This window comes from Hyla sarda, chromosome 2 (genome assembly GCF_029499605.1).
Source record: "Hyla sarda isolate aHylSar1 chromosome 2, aHylSar1.hap1, whole genome shotgun sequence".
In the NCBI taxonomy this organism is placed as follows: domain Eukaryota; kingdom Metazoa; phylum Chordata; class Amphibia; order Anura; family Hylidae; genus Hyla; species Hyla sarda.
In genome coordinates this window covers 202,148,773-202,174,274 of record NC_079190.1, presented here as the reverse complement: position 1 = coordinate 202,174,274, position 25,502 = coordinate 202,148,773, and the positions used below count along the sequence as shown (strand labels likewise).

The window sequence follows — 25,502 nt, the reverse complement described above, 5'->3', positions numbered from 1 at the left end:
ACCACACAAATGCAAAGAATAGTTAATAAATGAGGGGGGTAGGGGTAATAAATGAATTATTAAACCTACAACAAATAAAACTCTACACTGTTAAAGTAAATGAGGGCCAATAAGTCATTGTTTCTCTCAAATTACTTTGTAATGATATATATTTTTTTATGTCTTGTTGGCAAAAGTTCATATATACCAAGCAGCATTATTATTATTATTTTTTTTTTTATATTTCTTTGAAATACATGACAAATCACTTTATAGCCTATGAAAACTATACTTCTCCTTTCTTAAATATGAACTTGACAAAGTTCCATATTTTGTGTAATAGAACCTCTCAGACCTGCATATAAGTGTATGTTGTGTTCGAGGGAAAAAATAAAAATTGCCATGCTCAGATGATACAGTTTTTAAAAGATGATTGAAAGAAAACAGAAGAACAAAATTAATAAATGTTTCAAGGCACCTGAAGGTAAAAAGACACCTTAACATTTTTCCAAATAATAAGTCTCAGAGATTGTTCTATTTTGAAGTAACTGGCATTGATCTGTATAGGTTGTTGTGCTATGACTTTCAATGTCATCAGGATAAAAGGCAAAGGAGAAAGTATAGGTAGATAGCTTGTCAGCATAGCAGATGTTCTCAATAAAAATGATAGGATAAGTAATATACCTGCATTTCACGTAGTCATAAACAATTAAAACAAGTAAGACAATGAAAAAAATGTGAATGCAGAAAAGAAAACATGGTAATTACTGTACAAAGTAACAAACTTAGCAAGGTTATATTTAGTCCAACCCAGTATTGATCTAGAGGAAAGTAAACACCCTTAAAGAGGTACTCCGATGGAAAAAAAAATTTGTAAGTCAACTGGTGCCAGAAAGTTATACAGATTTGTAAATTTCTTCTATTTAAAAATCTTAATCCCTCCAGTACTTATCAGCTGCTGTATACTACAGAGGAAGTAATTTTCTTTTTGAATTTCTTTTGTCTGACCACAGTGCTCTCTGCTGTCACTTCCGTCCATGTCAGGAACTGTCCAGAGTAGGATAGGTTTGCTATGAGGATTTGCTCCAAAAACTTTATTTTGACTATAAGACATTGTAATGTGTAACCTATCAGCCTGGTTATATTGAGATGCTATGTGTATATGTTTGCCTTGTAAACCATCATTGCACCTTTTAGTGCAACCTCAGTTTGCCTTGTGTATGCGTATAGCATATGTTTTGTTTTTTGTTTAGTTATTATTCTGTTTATAAAAAAAAAAATTCATGGACAGTTCCAGACATCGACAGAGGTGTCAGTGGAGAGCACTGTGGTCAGACAGAAAAGAAATTCAAAAATAGAATAACTTCTTTGTGGTGCATACAGCAGCTGATAAGTACTGGAAGGATTCAGATTTTTAAATAGAAGTAATTTACAAATCTGTTTAACTTTCTGCCACCAGCTGATTTAAAAAGAAAATGTTTTCCACCGGAGCACCCCTTTAATGGTGGAAGCCAGTGTTCCCTGTTATAGGGGGGAAGAGGTCTTTCTTTCCCACCTGAAAATATGACAACATTCACAAAACTAAGTACCGTATTTTTCGCCCTTTTGGACGCACCGGCATATAAGACGCACCCTATTTTAAAGGTGCAAAATCTAGAAAAAAAAGATTCTGCACCCAACAGTGATCTTCAACCTGCGGACCTCCAGATGTTGCAAAACTACAACTCCCAGCATGCTGGGAGTTGTAGTTTTGAAACATCTGGAGGTCCGCAGGTTAAAGACCACTGGATAGGAGGTAGTACTCACCTGTCCCCGCCGCTGCGGACCCGTCACCGCTGCCCTGGATGTCGCTCCATCACTGTCGCCGCATCCCCGTGGTGTCCCAGACGCTCCGGACGTCTTCTTCCCCGGGATCCGCGCTCTCCGTTGCCGTCATCACGTCGCTACGCACGCCGCTCCTATTGGATGACGGGACAGCATGCACGACGACGTGATGACGACGAAGGAGAGAGCCGGCCATGCAGGGGATCCCGGCACGGCACCGAGGAGGCAGGTAAGGTCCCTCCCAGTGTCCTGTAAGCTGTTCAGGACGACGCGATTTCACCGCGGCGGTCCCGAACAGCCCGACTGAACAGCCGGGTTAGTGTTATTTTCGCTTCAGACGCGGCGGTCAGCTTTGATCGCTGCATCTGTAGGGTTAATACAGGGCATCACCGCGATCGGTGATGTCCTGTATTAACCGCGGATCCCGGCCGTTGATGGCCGCAGGTATTCGTCGTATAAGACGCACCAACTTTCCCCCCCCAGTTTTGGGGAAGAAAAAGTGCGTCTTATACGACGAAAAATACTGTAATAACAAAAAAATTGTAATTGTATTACTATCTATAAAAGAATTCCAGTCCCCTTTCAAGTCTCTGACTCTGGTGGTGAATTATGTAGTGACACTGCTCTTAGAGTAGGGCTTGGTTCACACAGTGTTTTTTCAGGTATATTTAATTTGTAAAAATGTGTCTGCAAAATCATGTCTGATGAATGTTACACAAAGTAATTCTTCTCTCTTTTACAAGCTGTATCTGCTGAGTAAATTACAAGTCCAATGTACAACAATCCCAGCACCAAATCTACAGCCTGAGATTGTGAACTGGTAAAATGGATATTCTATCTGTACAAATGTCATCTGATTTACTTTGTGATCTTATAAATGTCCATTTTTCAATATCAGAAAATGTTATTCCATTTCTGATGTCGTTTCAAAACTCACATCAGGACACAAAAAGTAACTCCCTTCTGGGGAAATAACCTGCTTAAGGCAGTTTATACCAGTTATAAGTCCTCCTTTAAATTCATTTGTAGTTGAATGAGTTATGTCATTTCTTATACCATAGAACTAACCTAAACTAGAATCAAACTAGAATTTAATTAAAAGGCAGAATTACAGCTATGAGATATTGTGCTGAAGAGCTGATGCCGTAACTGATGTGCAGAGAATGAATAGTTTGATGTGCCAGGATCTTGCCTTCACCTCTGCACACCCCCTCCTTGCTATATGGTGTGATGGTTGCCAAGTTAGTACACCAGCTGGAGCATCTCAGCGTCCAAACGTAATCTTTTTAATAATGATTTCTAAAAGATGTACTATGACAAAGAAGTGAGCAATACAATAGAGAACAATTGTTTGATTCTGTGGCACATTTTAGTTTTAATTATCAAAGGAACAACAGGTTGCAGTTTGTTTTTTCAGAGTGTGAACCTGTGCCAGTATGTACCATAAAAAGGGAAACATGTTGAAAGGGCAATACTATTTACAGGTAATAAAATGTGCAATATGTAAATTGGATGTTATTAAAAGAAACACTGCAAAAATGCTGTGGAGCCAACTAGAGAAAAGGATTCTGAAGCCTTCTCCGCCTTGTGTAATCATTTGGGGACCTTAACCAGAAAAGGTGTGTAACTAGTGTTCCATAAGTCTCAAGGCAAGTGAAAAGTGGACAAAAAAAAAACATGTGATCTTCCAGCCAAATGTAAACCTGTCCAAGAGGCAATGCTCGGGTATACAGCCCCACACATATCACTGTGTCTCAACAGATTTTGGATTGGTATCTAGATCTCTATCTCAAGGACACACATCCAGTCAATCCATTTGGCAATTGACAGAATGGGAAGGTGCTGGGGCTATTTGGTCACATCACATCAGAAGTTGTGCTGTGTGTCAAGGGTGTTGTCATTTGAGGCCCAGAGTCATGAGGCATTCCACAAAGGGTTACCTTGTTTAGCTTGCAAAGTGTTACAAATAGAATGACTATTGTCTAGTACTTTTGGCTACCTTTGGGCTAGAAATGTAATGTCTGAGCCACAAGTAAGAATGACTGGCATGTCGGTGTTGGCTATTAAGGGATCAGGTTAAAAGGTGAAAAAAGAAAGTGTGTTGTAGAGAACCTAGGCCCAAATCAGGAAAGGAACAGTTGATGGGCCTTAATAGGTAGTGACTGCTTGTTTGACATGAAGGTGGGTGTCCCAAATTCTGAGTGTACTAGGACTGCTGGCCTGTGTAAGTTCGAGTCAAGCTACATCTCTCACAGCAGGCCAAGGTTGAGGTAAAATAGAAAGGTTGTTTATATTCTAAACAGCTCTATCATTTAAGTTATTGTGCCACCTAGTGGTTTCTAATCTTCACATATTGTACCCGATATTTAAAAAAAAAAAAAAAAAAGTAAATAATATCATTAGATTGTTTGTCTTTAGATCTTCCTGTGTTGTTGCTGTGCAGCACCAAATTCTTCATTAAAATGAGTAATTCTAGTCATAGGTGTAATTTGTAATAGTATTCTCCCATGTACCTCGTGTCATTTACAATACAGCTGCTATTTATAATAATTGGCACATGTTATAAATCCATGCAACATAGCTTTATTATATAGGCATGTACAGTAGATAGCAGCACTGTGATTAGCATTATCATCTTCAGATACTAAAGTCAAAGACACCCCTTTATGAGATCCATCTATGCTAAAGAGTTCATTTAAGAAAAGTATGCAAGGTCTATATCTTATTTGTAATTTAGTTCGACAGCATAGACAGATTATAAGTCAATGCAGTGGAATATTGCCGCATATGGCTTTTACCTTATAGTGTACATAACTGTACAGTCATTATCTGTGTTAAAAATATCCAAGCAATATGGCTTCTGGAAATTAGGAAAACAAGCAATAGTGTTGTGCATCATCTAGTGTTAAGTGATAAAATAGAACAAGTACAATAGATTCAATGACAAAAACTAAAGAAATAAATGATATTTTAACTGTAAGCATGCCTTACATGGCCCCTGTTACCATTTAGCGAGACATTCTGGGGGTATATTATTAAAATTATAGATATTCACACTGATTACAATGATTTAAAACATACAATAAAAAATAGCAATGCTACGACAATTTTTTTTTTTTTTTTGTGTTTGTGTGTGTGTGTGTTTTACTAAGCCAAACCAAATATATACAGGTATTTTTAAACTTTAGAATTTATGCACAACATAAAAAAAAAAATATATATATATATCTATATATATATATATGTGTGTGCATAAATATATATATATATATATATATATATATATATATATATATATATATATATACAGTGACCCCCCGACTTATGATGGCCTCGACATATCATCATTTCAACATATGATGGCCTCTCAGAGCCCATCATATGTTGAAGGCAGCATTGACATATGATGCTGCTGTGTCGGGCCATCGCACAAACAGCTATCTGACAGCGCTGACAACTTCAGCAACTGACAGATAGTTGTATAATGTGCCCCGTGTGCCCCGTTCTGCCTCCTGTTACTCACATGCTGTCCTGCTAGCTCACGGAGGCTTCCGCTGTGAGCTCCGTGTAAGCCCCGCCCCCCCCAGTGCAGCCATAGCCAATAGCCTGCAGCATCTTGCTCCAATGAGCCTGCAGCATCTTGCTCCCCTTCCTTTCCTATAGAGCTGTAGTCGGAAGGATGGTAATGGAGGACATTCTGTCCCCCCTGAAGGTATTTAAAGAACAGTACAGTACTGTATGCGATGTCACACATCACATACAATGCATATACTCACAATACACCCCATACATCAATGTTTCCCTATCAGTGTGCCTCCAGCTGTTGCAAAACTATAACTCCCAGCATGCCCAGACAGTCAATGGCTGTACATGCATGCTGGGAGTTGTAGTTGTGCAACAGCTGGAGGCACCATGGTTTGTTAAGCACTCCCCATACACTCCACATACAATGGTCATCCCAGAACCAATTAGCAGTTTCCCATAGAGATATGTATTCAACATACAATGGTTCTGAGGCCCCAGAACCAATTACCATTTTTACATAGACATATGTACTCGACATATGATGGTTTCAACATATGATGGTTCTCCTGGAACCAATTAATATCATATGTTGAGGGACCACTGTATATATATATATTCAGCAACAGAAGAATGCAGCAGCACACTGCCAGCACGAGGATATAGGTGAAACATGAATATGCAGTTAAAACATAAAGATATATACAGCTATAGTGTAATAGATGCAAATGTGAAACTATGAAATAGTGAGGCACTTAGCTCGCAAATTTGTCTCAGCCGGCGGTCAAATAGCTTGGACCGTCCCACCACGATAAGGTGGCCTCATTGGGACGGACTCTACACTGTGAATATGCCTCTGTGTGAACAGTTCAGTAAGCATGGCAGGGTCTGGAACATCCAAGACACCTTATATACACACCTGATAGAGGTGGGTGGGGTGCAAGGCCAACATGGAGGTAGCCATGGAGGTAGCCACCCCGTATGTGCAATACAGACAAAGAATAAGTCAGCCAGCACTTTAGTTGATACCAAACTATTATATGGACCTGGCCTGCAGGTGCACGCTACTAGGCTAGATATACAGCAACAGAAGAATGCAGCAGCACACTGCCAGCACAAGGATGTAGGTGAAACATGAATATGCAGTTAAAACATGGAGAGCTATACAGCTATGGTGTAATAGATGCAAATGTGAAACTATGAAATAGTGAGGCACTTAGCTCGCAAATTTGACCGCCGGCGGAGACAAATTTGCGAGCGAAGTGCCTCACTATTTCATAGTTTCACATTTGCATCTATTACACCATAGCTGTATAGCTCTCCATGTTTTAACTGCATATTCATGTTTCACCTATATCCTTGTGCTGGCAGTGTGCTGCTGCATTCTTCTGTTGCTGTATATCTAGCCTAGTTGCGTGCACCTGCAGGCCAGATCCATATAATAGATTGGTATCAACTAAAGTGCTGGCTGACTTATTCTTTGTCTATATATATATATATATATATATATATATATATAGAAACATTTTTATATTTCTGCATCCTGAGAGACATAACACATCACAATGAGTTCACAATGAAATTGTATAACATTATAAGTTTATTGCTCAGGTAGGTACAATAGCAGTGATAGTGTGCACATTTATTTTTTTCACTTTTACAAAATTATTTTTCATTTCAGGCATTAAGAAAGGGCACTTGTGGTCATGTTTGCAGAGTGCTGGTTAGTGATGAAGGGAGGCCCCTCCCTCAGTTAAATCACTAACTCAATTAATCCACTAGCACATTTTTATATGTGCCATGCCCCCTCCAATAGACTTGCATCGAGGGGGGTGGGATCGTGACATCACGAGGCTATGGCCTCTGCACCGCCAGTCATCAGGCACAGAGCTAAGTTAGCTCTGTGTACCAAATGACAGGTTGTGCTGCAGGAGAGATTGCGGGGGTTCACAGTGGCAGGACCCCCACGATCAGACATCTTATCCCCTATCCTTAGGATAGGGGATAAGATGTCTTCGGGTGGAGTATCCCTTTAAAAAGGAACCCCGGTACATACATTCTTATCCACTATCCACAGTATAGGAAATAAGTGTCTGATCACGGGGAATCCAACCACTGGGACCCCCAATGATCTCCTGCCCGGTACTTCAGCTCCACTCGACATGCCACCTCCATGCATCTCTTTGGGAGAGTTAGAGATACACAAGCTCAGTATGCCCAGCTCTCCCATACAGATGCATGGAGGGGGCATGTCAGTCACTGCTTTGTGGGGTGGCTAGTCGAAGCCCTTGCGCATTGCAAAATGGCACCATCGCCCAGAAGAACATCCCCCACTATTGTTTGTCCGTACCTGTCCTGCACTTACTGATGTTTATGTTGTGACATTAATAAAAAAGATTGAAGTTCTGTCGATGGTGAGTGCCCTGATTTCATTCTACTTACATATATTGTAAAATATAACGTGTAGAAAATTGCAATTAGCCTAAAATAAACAATGAATAAATAATACAATTTAGCACCAAATGAGTATATAGCCGTATTTATTATTAAGTGCAAGTGCATCAATCCATGGCCTTTTCAATGTGCCAATGGCAAGACAGTAGCAGATGTAAAAAAATAAAATAAAAAAAAACACAGGGCAGCGAGTGCAAGTAATACAAAAGTCTAACAGAGATCACTGAATAATAAAGAGCCCAATACTCATTACAATATCACCGTTACCTCACACTTTTCCACCTCACCATTCCACTCATTTCACTTCTGATTGCTCCAGGAGGAAACACGAAACACGTTGGACGGTGAGGTGGAGGAGCGCAAGGTAACAGTGCTATTGTTATGAGTATTGGACTCTGTGTTATGCAGTGATCTCTGTTAGACTTTTGTATTAGTTGTGCTTGCATCCCTGAGGTTTGTTTACATCTGCTACTATCTTACCATTTGCACATTGAAAAGGCCATGTATTGATGCAATAAAATTTATAATAAATACGGCCACATACATATTTGGTGCTTAATGACATTAATAATTATCTGTTTACCTTAGGCCAAGTGCAATTTATATTCATAATTTTTGCATACATTGAATCTCGTGTGTTCCCCACTGTGTCTATTGAGTACATGCAATTTATATTTTGCTCTAATAAAAATGAATTGATTCTACATAATCTGTATGATAGTAATTCTTTGTAGGTATTATATATTCTTGGTTGCTTTTCTGCCTAACATATTTTGGCATTGTTGGCATAGGATTCTATTAATGTACGCTTTCTGCTACCAATGCCAGCTTGCCATAGAGCAGTTATCTTTTATCCAAAGCCAGAAGTGGATCCTACAAAGAGGGAATAAATAACCATAAAACATATTCTCCTCTTTTTATATCCATTCCTTCTATTTACTAAAAAAAAGATGTAGCAAAAGCATATAGTACCTGAACACTAACTATAAGGGTTCATGGGGAAATATGTTTTATAAAGCTGTCTTTTTGGATATTTGGATAGCATCCTTACAGATCTCTGTGGACATGTTTCATTTACAGTTTAGCCTTATGAGTAAGAAATACAGTATATAAAGAAACCAGTCTACTGCAGTAGCAAGTGCATATTGCATTAGGATTTGTAACATTTCCACCTTTTCTCCGCAGAATAGTCATATAATTTTGTCTGTACCAGATCTTCATAAGATTTCTTTTCTTTTACGTGACTTAGCTCTTGTCCTTTAGGTCTGCATTTTATTGAAGGCAGCCTCTGAGATTCTTTATAATGACTTAAGTGAATCAATTGTAGCACCATGTTTATGGATGTGCCTTCGCTCAGAAAACCTGTACTTTGCTGAGATTCAATACTTTGCAGTAACACTATTGTTCGATTCCTTCATTTGTAATAATATGAAGCATTTGTTGTCATGTAGATACCTGAATGAATTCCTGGCAATGTTGAAGTGGATTCTTTTTCTATGTTCTTTTGTTTAAATGTTTCAATACATCTATTCCCCCTGCACTGTATGTGTTATATATGACTACAAATGTACAACAAAAATAGAGAAACATAGGCCCAGATTTATCAAAGAATGTCTACAGTACAGCTATTTTCCCATGTTTATTTGAGTGGTGGGTTTGACTAGCGTGCATCTTATTTATCAAGAAGGTGCCACAGGATGATGAATTTTGCACAGCTCTGCTGTTGATGGGAAAAGCTCTATCACATAGACTTTTTCTAGACACTTGTGAGTGAGGGAAGTAGACACTTTCCCGGGTCCTGAATTTGGCAGGTTAGGTGTTTTTACTTATTTTCACAGAGCTGCCTGGACATTTTTACTTGCATTTTAGACGCTACAATCAAATTTGATTGCGGTGTCTAAGGGGTTAAAGCCGGGCATCACCGTGATCGGTGATGTCTGGCATTAGAGATGGGTCCTGTTGGCAGATAGACACCAGGACAACCCAGCTATGACCTGAGCTCAGCTCCTGAGCACGTGTCATAGAAGGGGAGTGGGACGCTGTCATCCACAAGGGGTTAAAGGTTGAATTGTGGAAGGTAGAAATTATTCTCACTGTAGGTGGTGTAGATTTGCGCCTAAAAAAGTACCTTTACACACAAAATAGTGACTTTTGACAAAAGTCGCAAATGATAAATATGTGATCACTGCATGGTCAAAAAGAAAAAGTTCCACTGGTAGACAAAAAGAGTGAAACTTTCTATATCAAAAGATGCACAATATATGCTGATTGGGCCTGAACTGCGCCTAAACATAGACAAAAGAAAATGCTCTAAAAGCAATGATAAATCTCCCCCATAGACCGCACGTAAACAATTTGTATTTTGATCTACTTGCTTCTCAGCACAATTTCAAAAACTAACAGGTTGTTAGTATACATATTGATCAAAAAGTACAAGCCCACTCGCCATGTCAAGACCTAGTCAGAGTGGGTCCCTAAAATGACACTGACGTAGCGCCGGGCGGCGACCACTGCCTCCGAGACACCAATCCCACTGGCCAGGCAGTGGGCAGGCAGCCCCACTTTTGCCTGACCAAGCCCCTGGCTCTGGGCTGCACCACCCCACAGACAAAGCATCACAGAAACAATGGCCGCCACAGAGAACCACACCAGTGTGAAACCTACCATGTGGTCCCTACCAGAGGGCTGGGAGAATGTAAGGAGGAAACCCTTATGCAGTCTCCTGGCGCTATGCCAGTGTTAGATTAGGGACCCACTCTGACTAGGTGGCTTTGATGTGGTGAGTGGGCTTGTACTTTTGGTTCAAAATGTATACTAATAACCTGTTAGTTTTCTAAATTATGCTGAGAAGCAAGTAGATCAAAATACAAATGGTGGATGTGCGGCCATGTTTCTCTATTTGTGTTGTACATTTGTAGTCTCTCCCTTTTTCCATGGCCAGCACTCCACTCCACCCATTTGGCCCAGGTGTTTTTAATTAGCAGGAGACTGCTTTTTTTTTTTTTTTTTTTTTTATATATCTATGATTAATTCAATTTTTAAAGGGGATAACAGAACAAATATTATCAAAAAGTATTTCCTTTTATAAACTAATTTCAAAGAAACAATGAGCTGGAAGTTCCACTTAGGCTGCTGTGTATGTGATGGTACACTTTATAGAAATAAGATGTTTTGTAGTAGTAGCAGCACTTTGATCTCAGTGAAAAGGGTCCTGTAAGTCCACTTGTTGATCATAGTTGCACGTGGGCACATAGGCATTTTCTATCAGTGCCACAATTCTACTGAAGGCAATGGCACTTTTTAATGGCTTTTTTATAAGGTACTTCATCAGTGTAGATATCCCAAATGTGAGGTCTGTGCAGTTAAAGGCACTCTAAAATAGACAAGCATATTCCTACTATGTATTAAACTACTTGCAGGGTACTGAGCTAAATGTAATGTCATGCTCAAGCTTTCAAGTAAATTGTTAGAAAGACATAGATACTTTGAGGCAGTGCAGCAAAGACCCCCCAACTCACCCCCCAAGAATGTAAAATTAGTGGCAATGCATACAATGTATGGAGTCTACTTGTAAACAGGACTTCCTGCTCTATAGCTAAGTATCGAAGGGCTTATGCTGCAGGCCTATCACTATAAAGTCATATAATCGCATGTAGCTTGCAGGAGATGTTTTTAACCACTGCAGGCAATGGAGCCTAGAGCAGAGAATTGAGAGGGCCTGGCCTTAGTGTGGAAGTGGAGAGCAGGTAAGGTGGATCCTTATTTTTTGGAGGGGACCTATTGATGAAACTACTCTATGAAAACATTTACCTAATAGAGAGGTTAACTGCCTACTGGGGGCATCTACCTAATGGGTAAAGGGAAAATCCCTACCAACCTACCTAGTGGTTCTTTGGAGCTTCTACCTAATAGGGAAGGAGGAATTACTTGACTACCTACTGGGAACATCTAACTAATAGGGGAGTGGAATTACCTACCTACTGGCATTTGAGGCTTCTGCCTTATAGAGGAGGGGACTTATCGAACCTACCTATCTGCCTACTGGGAGCAACTACTATAACAAGGATTACCTACTTTCTGGGAGCATCTACATAATAGAGGGGAATAACCTGCTTATTGTGGGCTTCTACCTAAATGAGGAATTATCTACCTATTAAAAGCAGCTTCCTAATAGAGTTATTAACTACTGAGTGCTTCAATCTTATAAGGAGGAATTATCTACCTACTGAGGGCATCAACATAATAGGGGTATAATTACTTACCTACTGGCCCAATCCCCTTACATTTTCCCTTAAAGGGGTACTCCGCCCCTAGACATCTTATCCCCTATCCAAAGGATAGGGGATAAGATGTCAGATCGCCGAGGTCCCGCTGCTGGGGACCCGGGGGATCGCCGCTGCAGCACCCCGCTATCATTACTGCGCAGAGCGTGTTCGCTCTGCACATAATGACGGGCAATACAGGGGCCGGAGCATTGTTACATTACGGCTCCGCACATCGTGACGTCACTGTCCGCCCCCATCAATAAAAGTCTATGGGAGGGGGCGTGGTGGTCGTCACGCCCCCTGTCATAGACTTGCATTAATGGGACGGGCCGTGATGTCATGAGGGGCGGAGCCATGACATCACTCTGCTCCATCCCCTTTATCGCCCGTCATTACGCACAGAGCGAACTCGCTCTGTGCAGTAATGAAGGCGGGGTGCCGCAGCGGGGATCCCGGGGCTCCCCAGCAGCGGGACCGCGGCGATCTTACATCTTATCCCCTATCCTTTGGATAGGGGATAAGATGCCAGGGGCGGAGTACCCCTTTAACACACTAACTTGCTCACTCATACTATGCAGGGCACCAAGAGAATTCATTTGGGGTACTAAAGGTGAATATGCTGCAAAAGTGCAGAACCTAAGATGTTTGTCTGGCAGATTCTGCGGGGACAAATCATGGTTGGAAAAAGTAATCTTGACGGTCTAAGCCAGGAAGAGAAGAAAAGGAAAGCGTAGATACTACATGTGATTCACTGGATGTAACTGCAATGAAATCTACAGTGTATATATACAGTATTGTCACAGCGAGCGCTCCGGTCATCACCTCCGGACCAGAGCGCCCGCTGCTTCAGCCCTCCGTTCCGGGGTCCAGGCGTCTCTCGGTCAGACGCACTGACCGGGAGCGCGGGTCGCGAGACGCAGCTAGTGTGGCGGCTGGTCCCCGCTCACGCGCCGCGTCCCTGTTCGCCTTACCTGCTCCCAGCGCGGCGCTCTGCTCTCCTGTATCCCGACGCACACAGCCCCGCTCTCTAGGGCACGCGCGCCGGCTTCAGTAAATTTTAAGGGCCAGCGCACCGGTAATTGGTGTGCTGGTTCCTCACCTCCCACTGTGTCCTTCCCATAAAAGGCACCGGCCCCTCCCTGCCCTTGCCGGATCTTTGTGCCTTGTGCCTCTGAGAAAGCGTTCTCTACTGTGATTCTTGCCTAGCCAGTTGCCGAACCTGTTGCTACCGTCTACTCGCCTGTGAACCCTTGCTGCCTGCCCTGACCTCTGCTACGTCTGACTACGCTCTTGCCTGCTCCCTGTGTACCACGCTATATCAGCTGCCAGTGAGGTTGAGTTGTTACTGGGGGATACGACCTGGTAGTTACCACCGCAGCAAGTCCATCCTGCTTTGCGGCGGGCTCTGGTGAAGACCAGTAACTGCTTAGAACCGGTCCTCCAGTACAACCCGTGCCATCGCCTCTCTGGTCAAGAGGATCCACTACCTATCCTGCCATGGATCCCGCTGATGTTCCACTGCCAAGTCTAGCGGACCTCACCTCCATTGTGGCCCAGCAAGGTCAGCAGCTGGCCCAGTTGACCGCTATGATGCAACAGCTCCTGCCAGCTCAGCAACAGCCTGCTCCTCCGTCTGCACCTGCTGCATCACCTCCGCCTGCAGTTGCCACTGGATCCAGAATCCGCTTGTCCCTGCCTGACAAGTATGACGGAGATCCTAAACTATGCCGAGGGTTCCTGTCACAGTGCTCTCTTCACCTCGAGCTTCTGTCGGACCAGTTTCCGTCTGAGCGAGCCAAGGTAGCCTTCATCCTCAGTTTACTTTCCGGGAGGGCCCTGGCCTGGGCTACACCGCTTTGGGACCGTGCTGATCCAGCCACCGCATCCGTCCAGAGTTTTTGTCAGGAGTTTCGTAGTGTTTTCGAGGAACCTGCCCATGTTACCTCTGCTGAGACTGCTTTGCTGAACTTGTCCCAAGGAAATTCTACCGTGGGTGACTATGCCGTCCAGTTCCGCACCCTTGCCTCCGAGCTGAACTGGAACAATGAAGCTCTTTGTGCCACCTTTAAGAAGGGACTTAATTGTGACATTAAGGATGTCCTTGCTGCACGTGACCTGCCTACCACCCTGAGTGACCTCATCTTGCTAGCCACAAGGATCGACAAACGTTTCTCCAAGAGACAAGACGAACTCCATCTTGAGAAGGAAAAAGCTTGTACTAAATGCTGCCCTCGTCTGACTGTGTTCCAGCGTCCACCTCTACCTGTCTCTGGGTCTTCCGCTGTGGAGGCCATGCAGGTGGACCGGTCTCGCCTGACCCCACAAGAACGGAGCTGCCGTAGAGACGAGAATCTGTGTTTGTACTGTGCCAGTACCGACCACTTCCTTAAGGACTGTCCTCTTCGTCCTCCACGTTCGGGAAACGCTCGCACCTAGTGGATGTGGGAGAGGCATTACTAGGTGTGGATTCTTCCTCTCCACGTCTCATTATATCCGTGCAGTTGTTCCTTTCGTCCAAGCAACTTCATCCACGCCTCCTTGGTCGACAAGTATCAAATTCCTATAACCCGTCTGCCCAAACCGTTCCTTATTTCTACGGTCAACGGGGAGAGACTCTCTGCTACGGTACAATACCACACCCAGCCCCTGCGGATGGACATTGGGATATTCCATACTGAGACTCTGGAGTTTCTTGTTCTTCCCTTCTGCTCTTCCGATCTCCTGCTGGGTTTACCGTGGTTGCAACGCCATTGTCCTGTCTTGAATTGGTCCACCGGAGAGATTCTGCGTTGGGGTTCCTCCTGCTCTGACCGGTGTTTCAAGCCTGCACCTACCAAACGGGTCCCGCCAGTCCCTCCGCCACCAGGTCTCCCCAAGCCTTATCACCATTTTGCGGACGTCTTCTGTAAGAAGCAAGCGGAGACTCTTCCTCCTCACAGGCCTTATGATTGTCCCATTGACCTGGTACCGGGCTCTACTCCGCCTCGGGACATAATTTATCCTCTCTCACCTTTAGAGACTCAGGCTATGTCGGACTATGTACGTGAGAATTTACAGAGAGGCTTTATTAGGAAGTCTTCTTCTCCAGCTGGAGCCAGTTTTTTCTTCGTGTCTAAAAAGGATGGTTCTCTCCGCCCCTGCATCGATTATAGAGGACTCAATAAAATTACCATTAAAACCGTTACCCTCTGCCTCTAATCTCTGAGCTGTTTGATCGTCTCAGAGGAGCCAGGAATTTCACCAAGTTGGATCTCCGCGGAGCCTACAATTTGATCCGCATTCGAAAAGGGAACGAGTGGAAGACCGTCTTTAACACCAGGGACGGTCACTTTGAGTACTTAGTGATGCCTTTTGGACTTTGTAACGCACCTGCAGTCTTCCAGGAGTTCGTTAACGACATCTTCCGGGACCTTCTCTACACTTGTGTTGTAGTATATCTGGATTATATCCTTATTTTTTCTTCCAATCTGGACTCAGGCAAGAATCACAGACTCAGAAGTAACCGCCTCCACGCCAAAACTGAGAAATGTCTGTTTGAGCGTACCTCCTTGCCATTCCTGGGGTATATCATCTCTGCCCAAGGTCTGCAAATGAATGCTGCCAAGCTATCTGCAGTTCTGGACTGGCCACGCCCCTCTGGTCTCCGAGCCATACAGAGATTCCTAGGTTTTGCCAATTATTACAGACTGTTTATTCCTCATTATTCCACCCTGGTGGCTCCTCTTGTGGCTTTGACTAGAAAGGGTGCCAATCCCAAGACCTGGCCTCCTCACGCTGAAGAGGCCTTTCAGTCCCTGAAATCTGCCTTTGCATCTGCACCTGTTCTTTCGCGGCCAGATTCTTCCAAGCCATTCTATCTTGAAGTGGATGCATCCTCGGTGGGAGCTGGAGCCGTATTAACTCAGAAGTCTTCCAGGGGCAAGACCATAACTTGTGGCTTCTTCTCTAAAACCTTTTCTTCCGCCGAGAAGAATTACGCTATTGGGGACAGAGAACTGTTGGCAATTAAATTGGCCTTGGAGGAGTGGAGACATCTTCTCGAGGGTGCTCCTCACCCTGTGACCATTTTCTCGGACCATAAGAACCTAGTCTACCTCCAGTCTGCTCAGAGACTAAATCCCCGCCAATTTCCAGATTCACTTCCGTCCCGCTGCCAAGAACATCAGGGCAGATGCCCTTTCTCGCTCTTCAGATGTGGTGGGTGACGTAACCACTCCTCAACACATTATCCCCCCAGAATGTCTCATCTCGGTGGCTCCTGTGGACTTGCGGCTTCTTCCTCCGGGTAAGACCTATGTACCTCCTCGTCAGAGGTTGCAAGTTCTCAAATGGGGTCACGCTTCCCTCTTTGCCGGTCATCCTGGATTTAAGAAGTCTCTTCAATTAATTTCTCAAAGATATTGGTGGCCTTCGCTAGAGAGAGACGTCACAGAATTCATCCAGTCCTGTGCGATCTGTGCCCGTGACAAGACTCCTCGTCAGAAACCTGCGGGTCTTCTTCTGCCTCTTCCTGTTCCAGAGACTCCTTGGTCACACATCGCCATGGGCTTTATCACTGATCTTCCCTCCTCCCATGGTATGACAGTCATTTGGGTTGTGGTTGACCCATTTTCGAAGATGGCTCACTTTGTGTTCCTGCCTGGTCTTCCGTCTGCACCTCAGTTGGCCAAACAGTTTTTTCTACACATCTTCCGCCTCCACGGTCTTCCCAGACACATCGTCTCTGACCGTGGGGTGCAGTTTTTTCTTCCTCGTATCACCCTCAGGCCAACGAGCAAGTAGAACGGATGAACCAGACTCTGGGAGATTATCTACGCCATTTTGTGTCCTCCCGCCAAGATGATTGGTCGGACTTACTCCCTTGGGCATAGTTCTCTTATAATTTCAAACAATCTTCCGCCACCAATAAGTCTCCATTTTTTGTGGTTTATGGCCGTCATCCTCTGCCTCCTCTGCATAGGACCTCCTCCCCCTCCTCTGTACCAGCTGTAGAGGACCTTCTTCTGGACTTCACTTCTATTTGGCGAGAGTCCCACGCAGCCCTCCTCAAGGCCTCGGCCCGTATGAAGCGCCAGACCGACAAAAGTCGTAGAACTCCTCCGGAATTCAGTCCTGGCTACAAGGTGTGGCTCTCCTTGAAGTACATCAGATTTAAGGTACCAAGTTACAAGCTGGGCCCCCGTTACTTGGGTCCCTTCAGAGTCAAGAGCCGCATTAATCCGGTGTCCTACCAGCTCCATCTTCCTCCCTCCCTCAGAATTCATAACTATTTCCATGTCTCCCTTCTCAAACCTGCTATCTTTAATAACTTCTCTCCTAAACTTCTTTCTCCCACCCCTGTCACTGGTACCTCAGATATTTTTACAGTTAAAGAAATTCTAGCCACCAAGCTCGTTCGGGGGAAAATATTTTTTTTGGTCGACTGGGAGGGCTGCGGTCCTGAAGAGAGGTCTTGGGAGCCTGAAAATAACATCTTGGACCGCAGTCTTATCCTCAACTTTCTTGGTGCCAAAAAGAGAGGGAGACCTAAGGGGGGGTACTGTCACAGCGAGCGCTCCGGTCACCTCTGGACCGGAGTGCCGGCTGCTTCAGCCCTCCATTTCGGGGTCCCACTGTGGCAGAGACGCGGCTAGCGTGGCGGCTTGTCCCCGCTGACGCGCCGAGTCCCTGTTCGCCTTACCTGCTCCGCTCTGCTGCTGTTCGCTCTGCTCTCCTGTATCCCGGCGCGCGCGGCCCCGCTCTCTAGGGCGCGCATGCGCAGGCTTCAGTAAATTTTAAGGGCCAGCGCACTGGTAATTGGTGTGCTGGTTCCTCACCTCCCACTGTGTCCTTCCCATAAAAGGCACCTGCCCCTTCCTGCCCTTGCCGGATCTTTGTGCCTTGTGCCTCTGAGAAAGCGTTCCCTATTGTGATTCTTGCCTAGCCAGTTGCCGAATCCGTTGCTACCGTATACTCGTCTGTGAACCCTTGCTGCCTGCCTTGACCTCTGCTATGTCCGACTACGCTCTTGCCTGCTCCCTGTGTACCACGCTATATCAGCTGCCAATGAGGTCAAGTTGTTACTGGGGGATACGACCTGGTAGTAACCGCCGCAGCAAGTCCATCCCGCTTTGCGGCGGGCTCTGGTGAAGACCAGTAACTGCTTAGAACCGGTCCTCCAGTACAACCAGTGCCATTGCCTCTCTGGTCAAGAGGATCCACTACTTATCCTGCCAGTACGTGACAAGTATATAAAATTCAATGTGTGTGTGTGTGTGTGTGTATGTTCCAGCACCAGGTACAAACGGCTAAAGAAACCTAAGCCATGAAACTTGGCACACACGTTACCAATATGTCAACAACAAACATAGGATAGGTAATTTAACCCTTACTCACTCCCATTTTCCAGGGTCAGGGTTTTTATTTAAAGTCCCATACAAGTCTATGAGAAATATATGTTACTGCCTAACTTCCATTTTTGATAATACTTGGTCACATGTTACTTATGTGTCAAATAAAAATATAGGATAGTTAAATGAACCCTTTCCTACACCATTATATAAAAGATGGATTTTTGTTTCAAGTCCCATGCAAGTATATGGACTTCCAATACCTTACTCCACAAGTGAGTGTGTCTTGCAGGGCACACCCCATCTCACAAAGACATGCCCATTGTTTTAAGCCCCACCCCTTTTATTATCTACCCTTTTTATGCATCGGTCTGGCCTGCAAATCACTCCCAGTCCCACAAAGCCACGTTCCCTTCTATTTTCAGCTTACAATATCTTTATCACAAATCAGTCCCACATGAGGACAGGATATGAGGATGGTACATAGGGATAGGATATGAGGACAACATATGAGGACGGGATATGAGGTCGGGATATAGGGATGGGATATGAGGTCGGGATATGAGGACGGGAGATGAGGTCGGCATATGAGGACGGGATAGGAGGTCGGGATATGAGGACGGGATAGGAGGACGGTATATGAGGTCGAGATATGAGGTCAAGATATGGAGACGGGATATGGGGACGGGATATGGGGTTGGGCTATGAGGACATGATATGAGGACAGTAAGATATGAGGTCAGGATATGAGGATAGGATATAAGGTCGGGATATGAGGTCAAGATAGGAGGATGGGATAAGAGGTCGGGATATGAGGATGTGATATGAGGTCGAGATAGGAGGACGGGATATGAGGTTGAGATATGAGGACGGGATATGGGGTTGGGATATGACAACAATATATGAGGATGGGATATGAAGTCAAAAGCTTCCTCCTTTGTTGATTTTCCTCCCCAACAAGGATTAGGAAGGAAAAACCGGGCAACACTGGGTACTCAGCTAGTATCTTATATAACCCCATAGTGCCTATGTAGAGCTTTGATCACCTCTATATGGGCTCTTTATGGTTGTAATATTGGTCTGTGTACAACAGTTTTTATTCAGTACAAGCATGGTGGTATTATTCAGTCACTATATGGTGGTAATGTCAGTGGTCATAGAGGGGCACAATTATTTGTCCTTTCTATAGAGCTGTTTTGGTGATATTAGCCTGTGTGTGAGAAAATGGGGGATACATAAAAGCATGTTCTAGAATTCTAGTACAAAATCTTTTGTTTGTCAGATTTTAAAAACAAATAATACAAAAAGAATAAAAGCTTGCACTCGGCCTGACAGATGGAAGAGGCTTAAAAAAGAGGGCATGGTTTTGAATTAAAGGGCGTTACAATTTGTTCTCAAATGTGCCAAAAATGTGCTAAAACTATGCAAACAAATGTGACAAAAAATTAAGTCAATTTATGGTGCAAAAAAACCCCCAAAAAACGGCTAATCAGCCTAAAGATGTAGCATACTTTTAAACAGTTTGTGCAACTTTTAAAAATGTGATACATTTGTCAAATCATATAATTTTAAATGTATATCCCCCTCTGTGTGCAACTGAAAGGCTCCAACATGTACAACGGGTACAAAATATTAAATTTAAGGCCTTATGCACATGGTATGGTTCCTCTTTCTGATTTGTACATCCACCTTGATTCAACAAAAAGGTTTTGCCATTGTGTATCAGATGCCATATATATGGAAGTATTTTTCCCTAGTGGCAATGTTTCTAAAGGAGAATAGGTATATATATATATATATATATATATATATATATATATATATATATATATAGCATCCAATGATGCATGTTTGGCAGTATCTAAAAGGGACATATGCATGGGACTTTACTGTGTTCCCTCCAAGTGTGTTCCAGTACATTCTTTTGAAACTTTTGCCCATTGTACTGAATTCTGATTACAGACTAGGAAACACATGTGAAATATGTTTGGAGAAGGTTGAGCAATAAACTCTAAAAGCTAGATTTCTGGGTAATGACTTTTGTTAGAAATATCAATTGCATAATTTTAGTGGGTATTTCTGAATATTTGTCCCTGAATATGCAACTTGTGCAATATGCAATATCTAGTAACCATCAGTACATACATTTTCAAATCCACTACAACAAATACTGCTGTCAAATGTGAACAATACACATTTTAAATACACTATTTTAGTGATTTTTTGTCAAAAGTCATCTTCTAAGATGTTTCATATGTTAATTCCAGCAATACCCCCTAAGCACTACTTGTTGTGGTCCAGTACAGTAATAATAACAAAATAAAAATAATAACAACAGCAACTAGAATATATTCTCTCTCAGTGTGTGTGTATATACCGTATATACTCGAGTATAAGCCGAGTTTTTCAGCACGATTTTTCGTGCTGAAAACACCCCCCTCGGCTTATACTCGAGTGAACTCCCCCACCCGCAGTGGTCTTCAACCTGCGGACCTCCAGAGGTTTCAAAACTACAACTCCCAGCAAGCCCAGGCAGCCATCGGCTGTCCGGGCTTGCTGGGAGTTGTAGTTTTGAAACCTCCGGAGGTCCGCAGGTTGAAGACCACTGCGGCCTTCAACATCATCCAGCCCCCTCTCACCCCCTTTAGTTCTGTACAGTACTCACCTCCGCTCGGCGCTGGTCCGGTGCTGCAGGATTGTCCGGAGAGGAGGTGGTCCGGTGGGATAGCGGTTCCGGGCTGCTATCTTCACCGGGGAGGCCTCTTCTAAGCGCTTCGGGCCCGGCCCCAGAATAGTCACGTTGCCTTGACAACGACGCAGAGGTACGTTCATTGCCAACGTACTTCTGCGTCATTGTCAAGGAAACGCCTCTATTCCGGGCCGGAAGCGCGGAGAAGAGGCGCCCCCGGTGAAGATAGCAGCCCGGAACCACTATCCCACCGGACCACCTCCTCACCGGACAGTCCTGCAGGACCTCAGAACTAAAGGGGGGTGAGAGGGGGCTGATGGCTGCCCGTGCTTGCTGGGAGTTGTAGTTTTGAAACCTCTGGAGGTCCACAGGTTGAAGACGACTGAGGGCGGATGATGAGAAGAGGATGATGAAGGGCGGGTGTGGGATGATGACAAGAGGATGATGAAGGGGGGGGTGGGATGATGAAGGGGGGTGGGGATGATGACAAGGGGATGATGAAGGGGGGTGTGTGGGATGATTACAAGGGGATGATGAAGGGGGGTGGGGATGATGACAAGGGGATGATGAAGGGGGGTGGGGATGATGACAAGGGGATGATGAAGGGGGGATGTGTGGGATGATGACAAGGGGATGATGACAGGTGATGATGATGAGGGTCTGGATGATGACAGGCGGTGATGATGATGAGGATGTTAATGACGGGGGTCTGGATGATGACAGGGGGGGATGATGTATTTCCCACCCTAGGCTTATACTCGAGTCAATAACTTTTCCTGGGATTTTGGGTTGAAATTAGGGGTCTCTCGGCTTATACTCGGGTCGGCTTATACTCGAGTATATACGGTATACATATATATATATATATATATATATATATATATATATATATATATAATTTATTTTTCTTTTCATACAGTATTTTGCAGTGGTTGTATTATTATTTTTATTTTTTTATATTTGTTCATAAAAGCTGACCTTTTTACACAAACATATGTGCACATAAATTGTTGAAAGTTATAAACTGTGTTTTTTTTTTTTTTCTCTTTTCTAGATTTGATGTTGATTTAACAGAACTGCATAGCTGGATGACACGCTCTGAAGCTGTGCTGCAAAGCCCTGAATTTGCAATATTTAAGAAAGAAGGAGACTTCAATGACCTCACAAAGAAAGTTAAAGTAAGCTATTCTTTCAGATTTGTTCAGTTTAGTATCTTATTTAGTAGCCTAGAGTGCAATAGCTTTAAAAGATATTAAAATGTAGTGCAAAGGTTATCAGCAAAAAAATGAGAAAGCGTCTTGCCTGGGACTCCCCTGCTATCCTTAGCTTCTATCTTGTTGACAAAGGATAAGCTAATTTAACTTGAAGCGTTACCTTTAGTTCAGCTGAGGCTTTCCCAATATCACTAAATGCTCTTTTTACACAATATCACCAAATACTCAGAAAAGCTTGATTTACATAACGTTTAAATAGTCACTGGGTCTTCACACATAATTCATATACTGGTTTCACACGTTAGGAAAATGTGTGGAATTCTACACATTTGCTTCATCCGGCAGCTGCTGGAACCATTCGGAAATGTGCTGTCTCATAGACATGTCTATTTTTTCTGCAGACATCAGAATCGGAACTTCCACAGCAGAAACATCTGTTGTGGAAATTCTGCCGTGTGAACAATCAATGGGACTCGGCTGCAGCAGAATGCTTGTGCGAAATATTCTGTGTGGACATTCAGCACAAATTCCAGGGTGTGAACATAGCCTTAGACAGCATAAACCTAGACTATACTGTTTAAGAATCTACCTGCTTTTTAACCCCTTAACGCAGAACGCCGTTTATAAATGATACATGCCACGGTTATGAAGCAAGCTCAGGAGCTCAACTTGCCATCATACCCGCATGGTCCCTGCTGCAATCAGCAGCCAGGACCTGTGGCTAATACCAGAAATCACCGTTCAGGCAGATGTTCAGCATTAACTCTTAAGACGCGGCGATCAAAGTCGATCGCCGCATTCAAAGTGAAAGTGAAAGCTTCCCGGCAACCGATCAGCAAGGACGCACGAGGAGGGTCCCTTAACTGCCTCCTCTGCATCCGATCACCGAATGACTGCTCCGTGCATGAGATCCAGGCAGAAGCAGTCAAGAAGCGATAAGACTGATCAATGCTATGCTATGGCATAGCATTGATCAGTGTAATGCATGTTATATTCGCCTAAAAAAAAAAAGTAAATAAAGAGGCTTTAACCCCTCCCTAATAAATGTTAGACTCACCCCACTTTTCCCATTTAAAAAAAAACTGTGTGAATAAAAATAAACATATGTTGTATCGCCGCATGTGTAAATGTCTGAACTATAAAAATATATAATTAACTAAATTGCACAGTCAATGGTGTACACACAAAAAAATTCCAAAGTCCAAAATAGTGCATTTTTGGTCACCTTTTATACCATAAAAAAATGAATAAAAAGCGATCAAAAAGTCCCATAAAAAATAAATGGTAGAGATAAAAACTTCAGATTACAATGCAAAAAATTAGCCCCCCATCCTGCCTCGTACGCAAAAAAATAAAAAAAGTTATAGGGGTCAGAACATGACAATTTTAAACGTATTAATTTTCGTGCATGTAGTTATGATTTTTTCTATAAGTAAGACAAAATCAAACCTATATAAGTAGGGTATCATTTTAAGAATAAAGAGAAGGTGTCATTTTTACAGAACAATGTACTGCATAGAAACGGAAACCCCCAAAAGTTACAAAATTGTGTTTTTTCTTCAATTGTGTTGCACAATGATTTTTTTTATTGGTTTTGCCGTAGTTTTTGGGTAAAATGACTGATGTCATTACAAAATAGGATTGGTGGTGGAAAAAATAAGCAAAATTGAAAGGGTTATGATTTTTACAAGGTATGGAGGAAAAAACAAAAGTGCAAAAATGGAAAAACGCTCAGTTCTTAAGGGGTTAAGCATGATTCATGCTCTTTGAAAATCTGGTGCATCTTTAGATTGCCTATTTTAAGTTTGCACCTTCTATTAGCTGACTTATTCTAACTAAAAATATGTGCTTGCGGCCACCTCTCATTTAGGTGACTCTCACTTTTTCATTTAGGTCGCTCTCAATTTCCAGTAAACCATACCCTCTTGTTAAGCATCTAAAACATATTGTTTCAAGTCATCTTATGCTGTTTTTGGCATATATTGCACCAGCATTTTTTTTTGTGCAGGCAGTTTTCATTATGTCCTCCCATAAAGTTTCCACGGAAGGTCAGAAGCTCATGTTTCTGAAAAAAAAAAAATTTGAAAAAAAAAACAACTCCTATTTTGCAACTTTTGGAGGAAACATTTTTACGCGGTGCCATTTTGGGTAAATCTGACTAGAGATGAGCGAATTTTTGAAAAATTTGATTTGGCCGATTGGTTCAGTACGAATTTGTTAGCGGCAAATCGCTATTAAAAATGGCCATTTCTGGGCTACATAGAGCCTCAATAGAGGTGTAGAACACTTTGAATTGCTGTAACACGTATAGGGAGTGTTCTGTGTTAGTGAAATATTACTGTTATTCAATATGACATGCAGATTAGAGGCATCGCTATTAGAATCATTGTCCCAGAGTGGCACAATGACAGAGCCTGGAGGTGGCACCAGTATGAGGGGACCATATAGTGGCTGAGTGACACAGCACGGAGGTGGCGGCAGCATGAGGAGAGGATATAGTGCCTGAATGACACAGCGTGGAGGTGGCGGCAGCATGAGGAGACCATATAGTGGCTGAATGACGCAGCCTGGAGGTGGCGGAATCATGAGTAGACCATATAGTGGCTGAATGACACAGCCTGGAGGTGGTGGAAGCATGAAGAGACAATAATCTATCAGAATGACAAAGCCTGGAGTTGGTGGCAGCAAGAGGAGACCATATAGTGGCTTAAAGACACAGCCTGGAGTTGGTGTCAGCAAGAGTGGCTGAATGACATTGCATATAGTGGCTGAATGACATTGGCTGAATGACATTGCATTGAGGTGGCGGCAGCATGAGGAGACCATAGAGTGCCTGAATGACACAGCGTGGAGGTGGCGGTAGCATGAGGAGACCATCTTCAATATAAATTTTAATATTCATCTTTTTATCTTAGGGATTGTGTAGCTCTATTTTCTACTCATGCTGCCGCCAGCTCCAATCTGTACCATTCCGCCACTATACGGTCTCCTCATGCTTCAGCCAACTCCTGGCTGTGCCATTCAGCCACTGAATGGTCTCCTTATACTGATGCCACCTCCAGGCTCTGTCATTGTGCCGCCATGTGACATGTGACTTCTTGTTAGATTTGGTCCTTTAAACCCACACGCCGGGGCCAAGGACACTAAAACTTGAGAGTGTTAGCTAAAATTTCAATTTCAAAATCTTAAATTTCAATGGTCTCCTCATGCTTCTGCCAACTCCAGG

The 25,502-nt window shown here is 43.4% G+C and overlaps 1 protein-coding gene across 2 annotated transcripts in view; it reads left to right on the top strand.

The window, feature by feature from the left end:
- Nucleotides 1-25,502, top strand: part of DMD (dystrophin) — a 2,642,350-nt gene that overhangs the window by 928,688 nt on the left and 1,688,160 nt on the right. For both annotated transcript variants that reach the window (XM_056556147.1, XM_056556148.1), the window contains exon 18: nucleotides 22,117-22,240. In XM_056556147.1, the coding sequence (XP_056412122.1) occupies nucleotides 22,117-22,240 (124 nt within the window). The remainder of the gene's footprint in view (nucleotides 1-22,116; nucleotides 22,241-25,502) is intronic.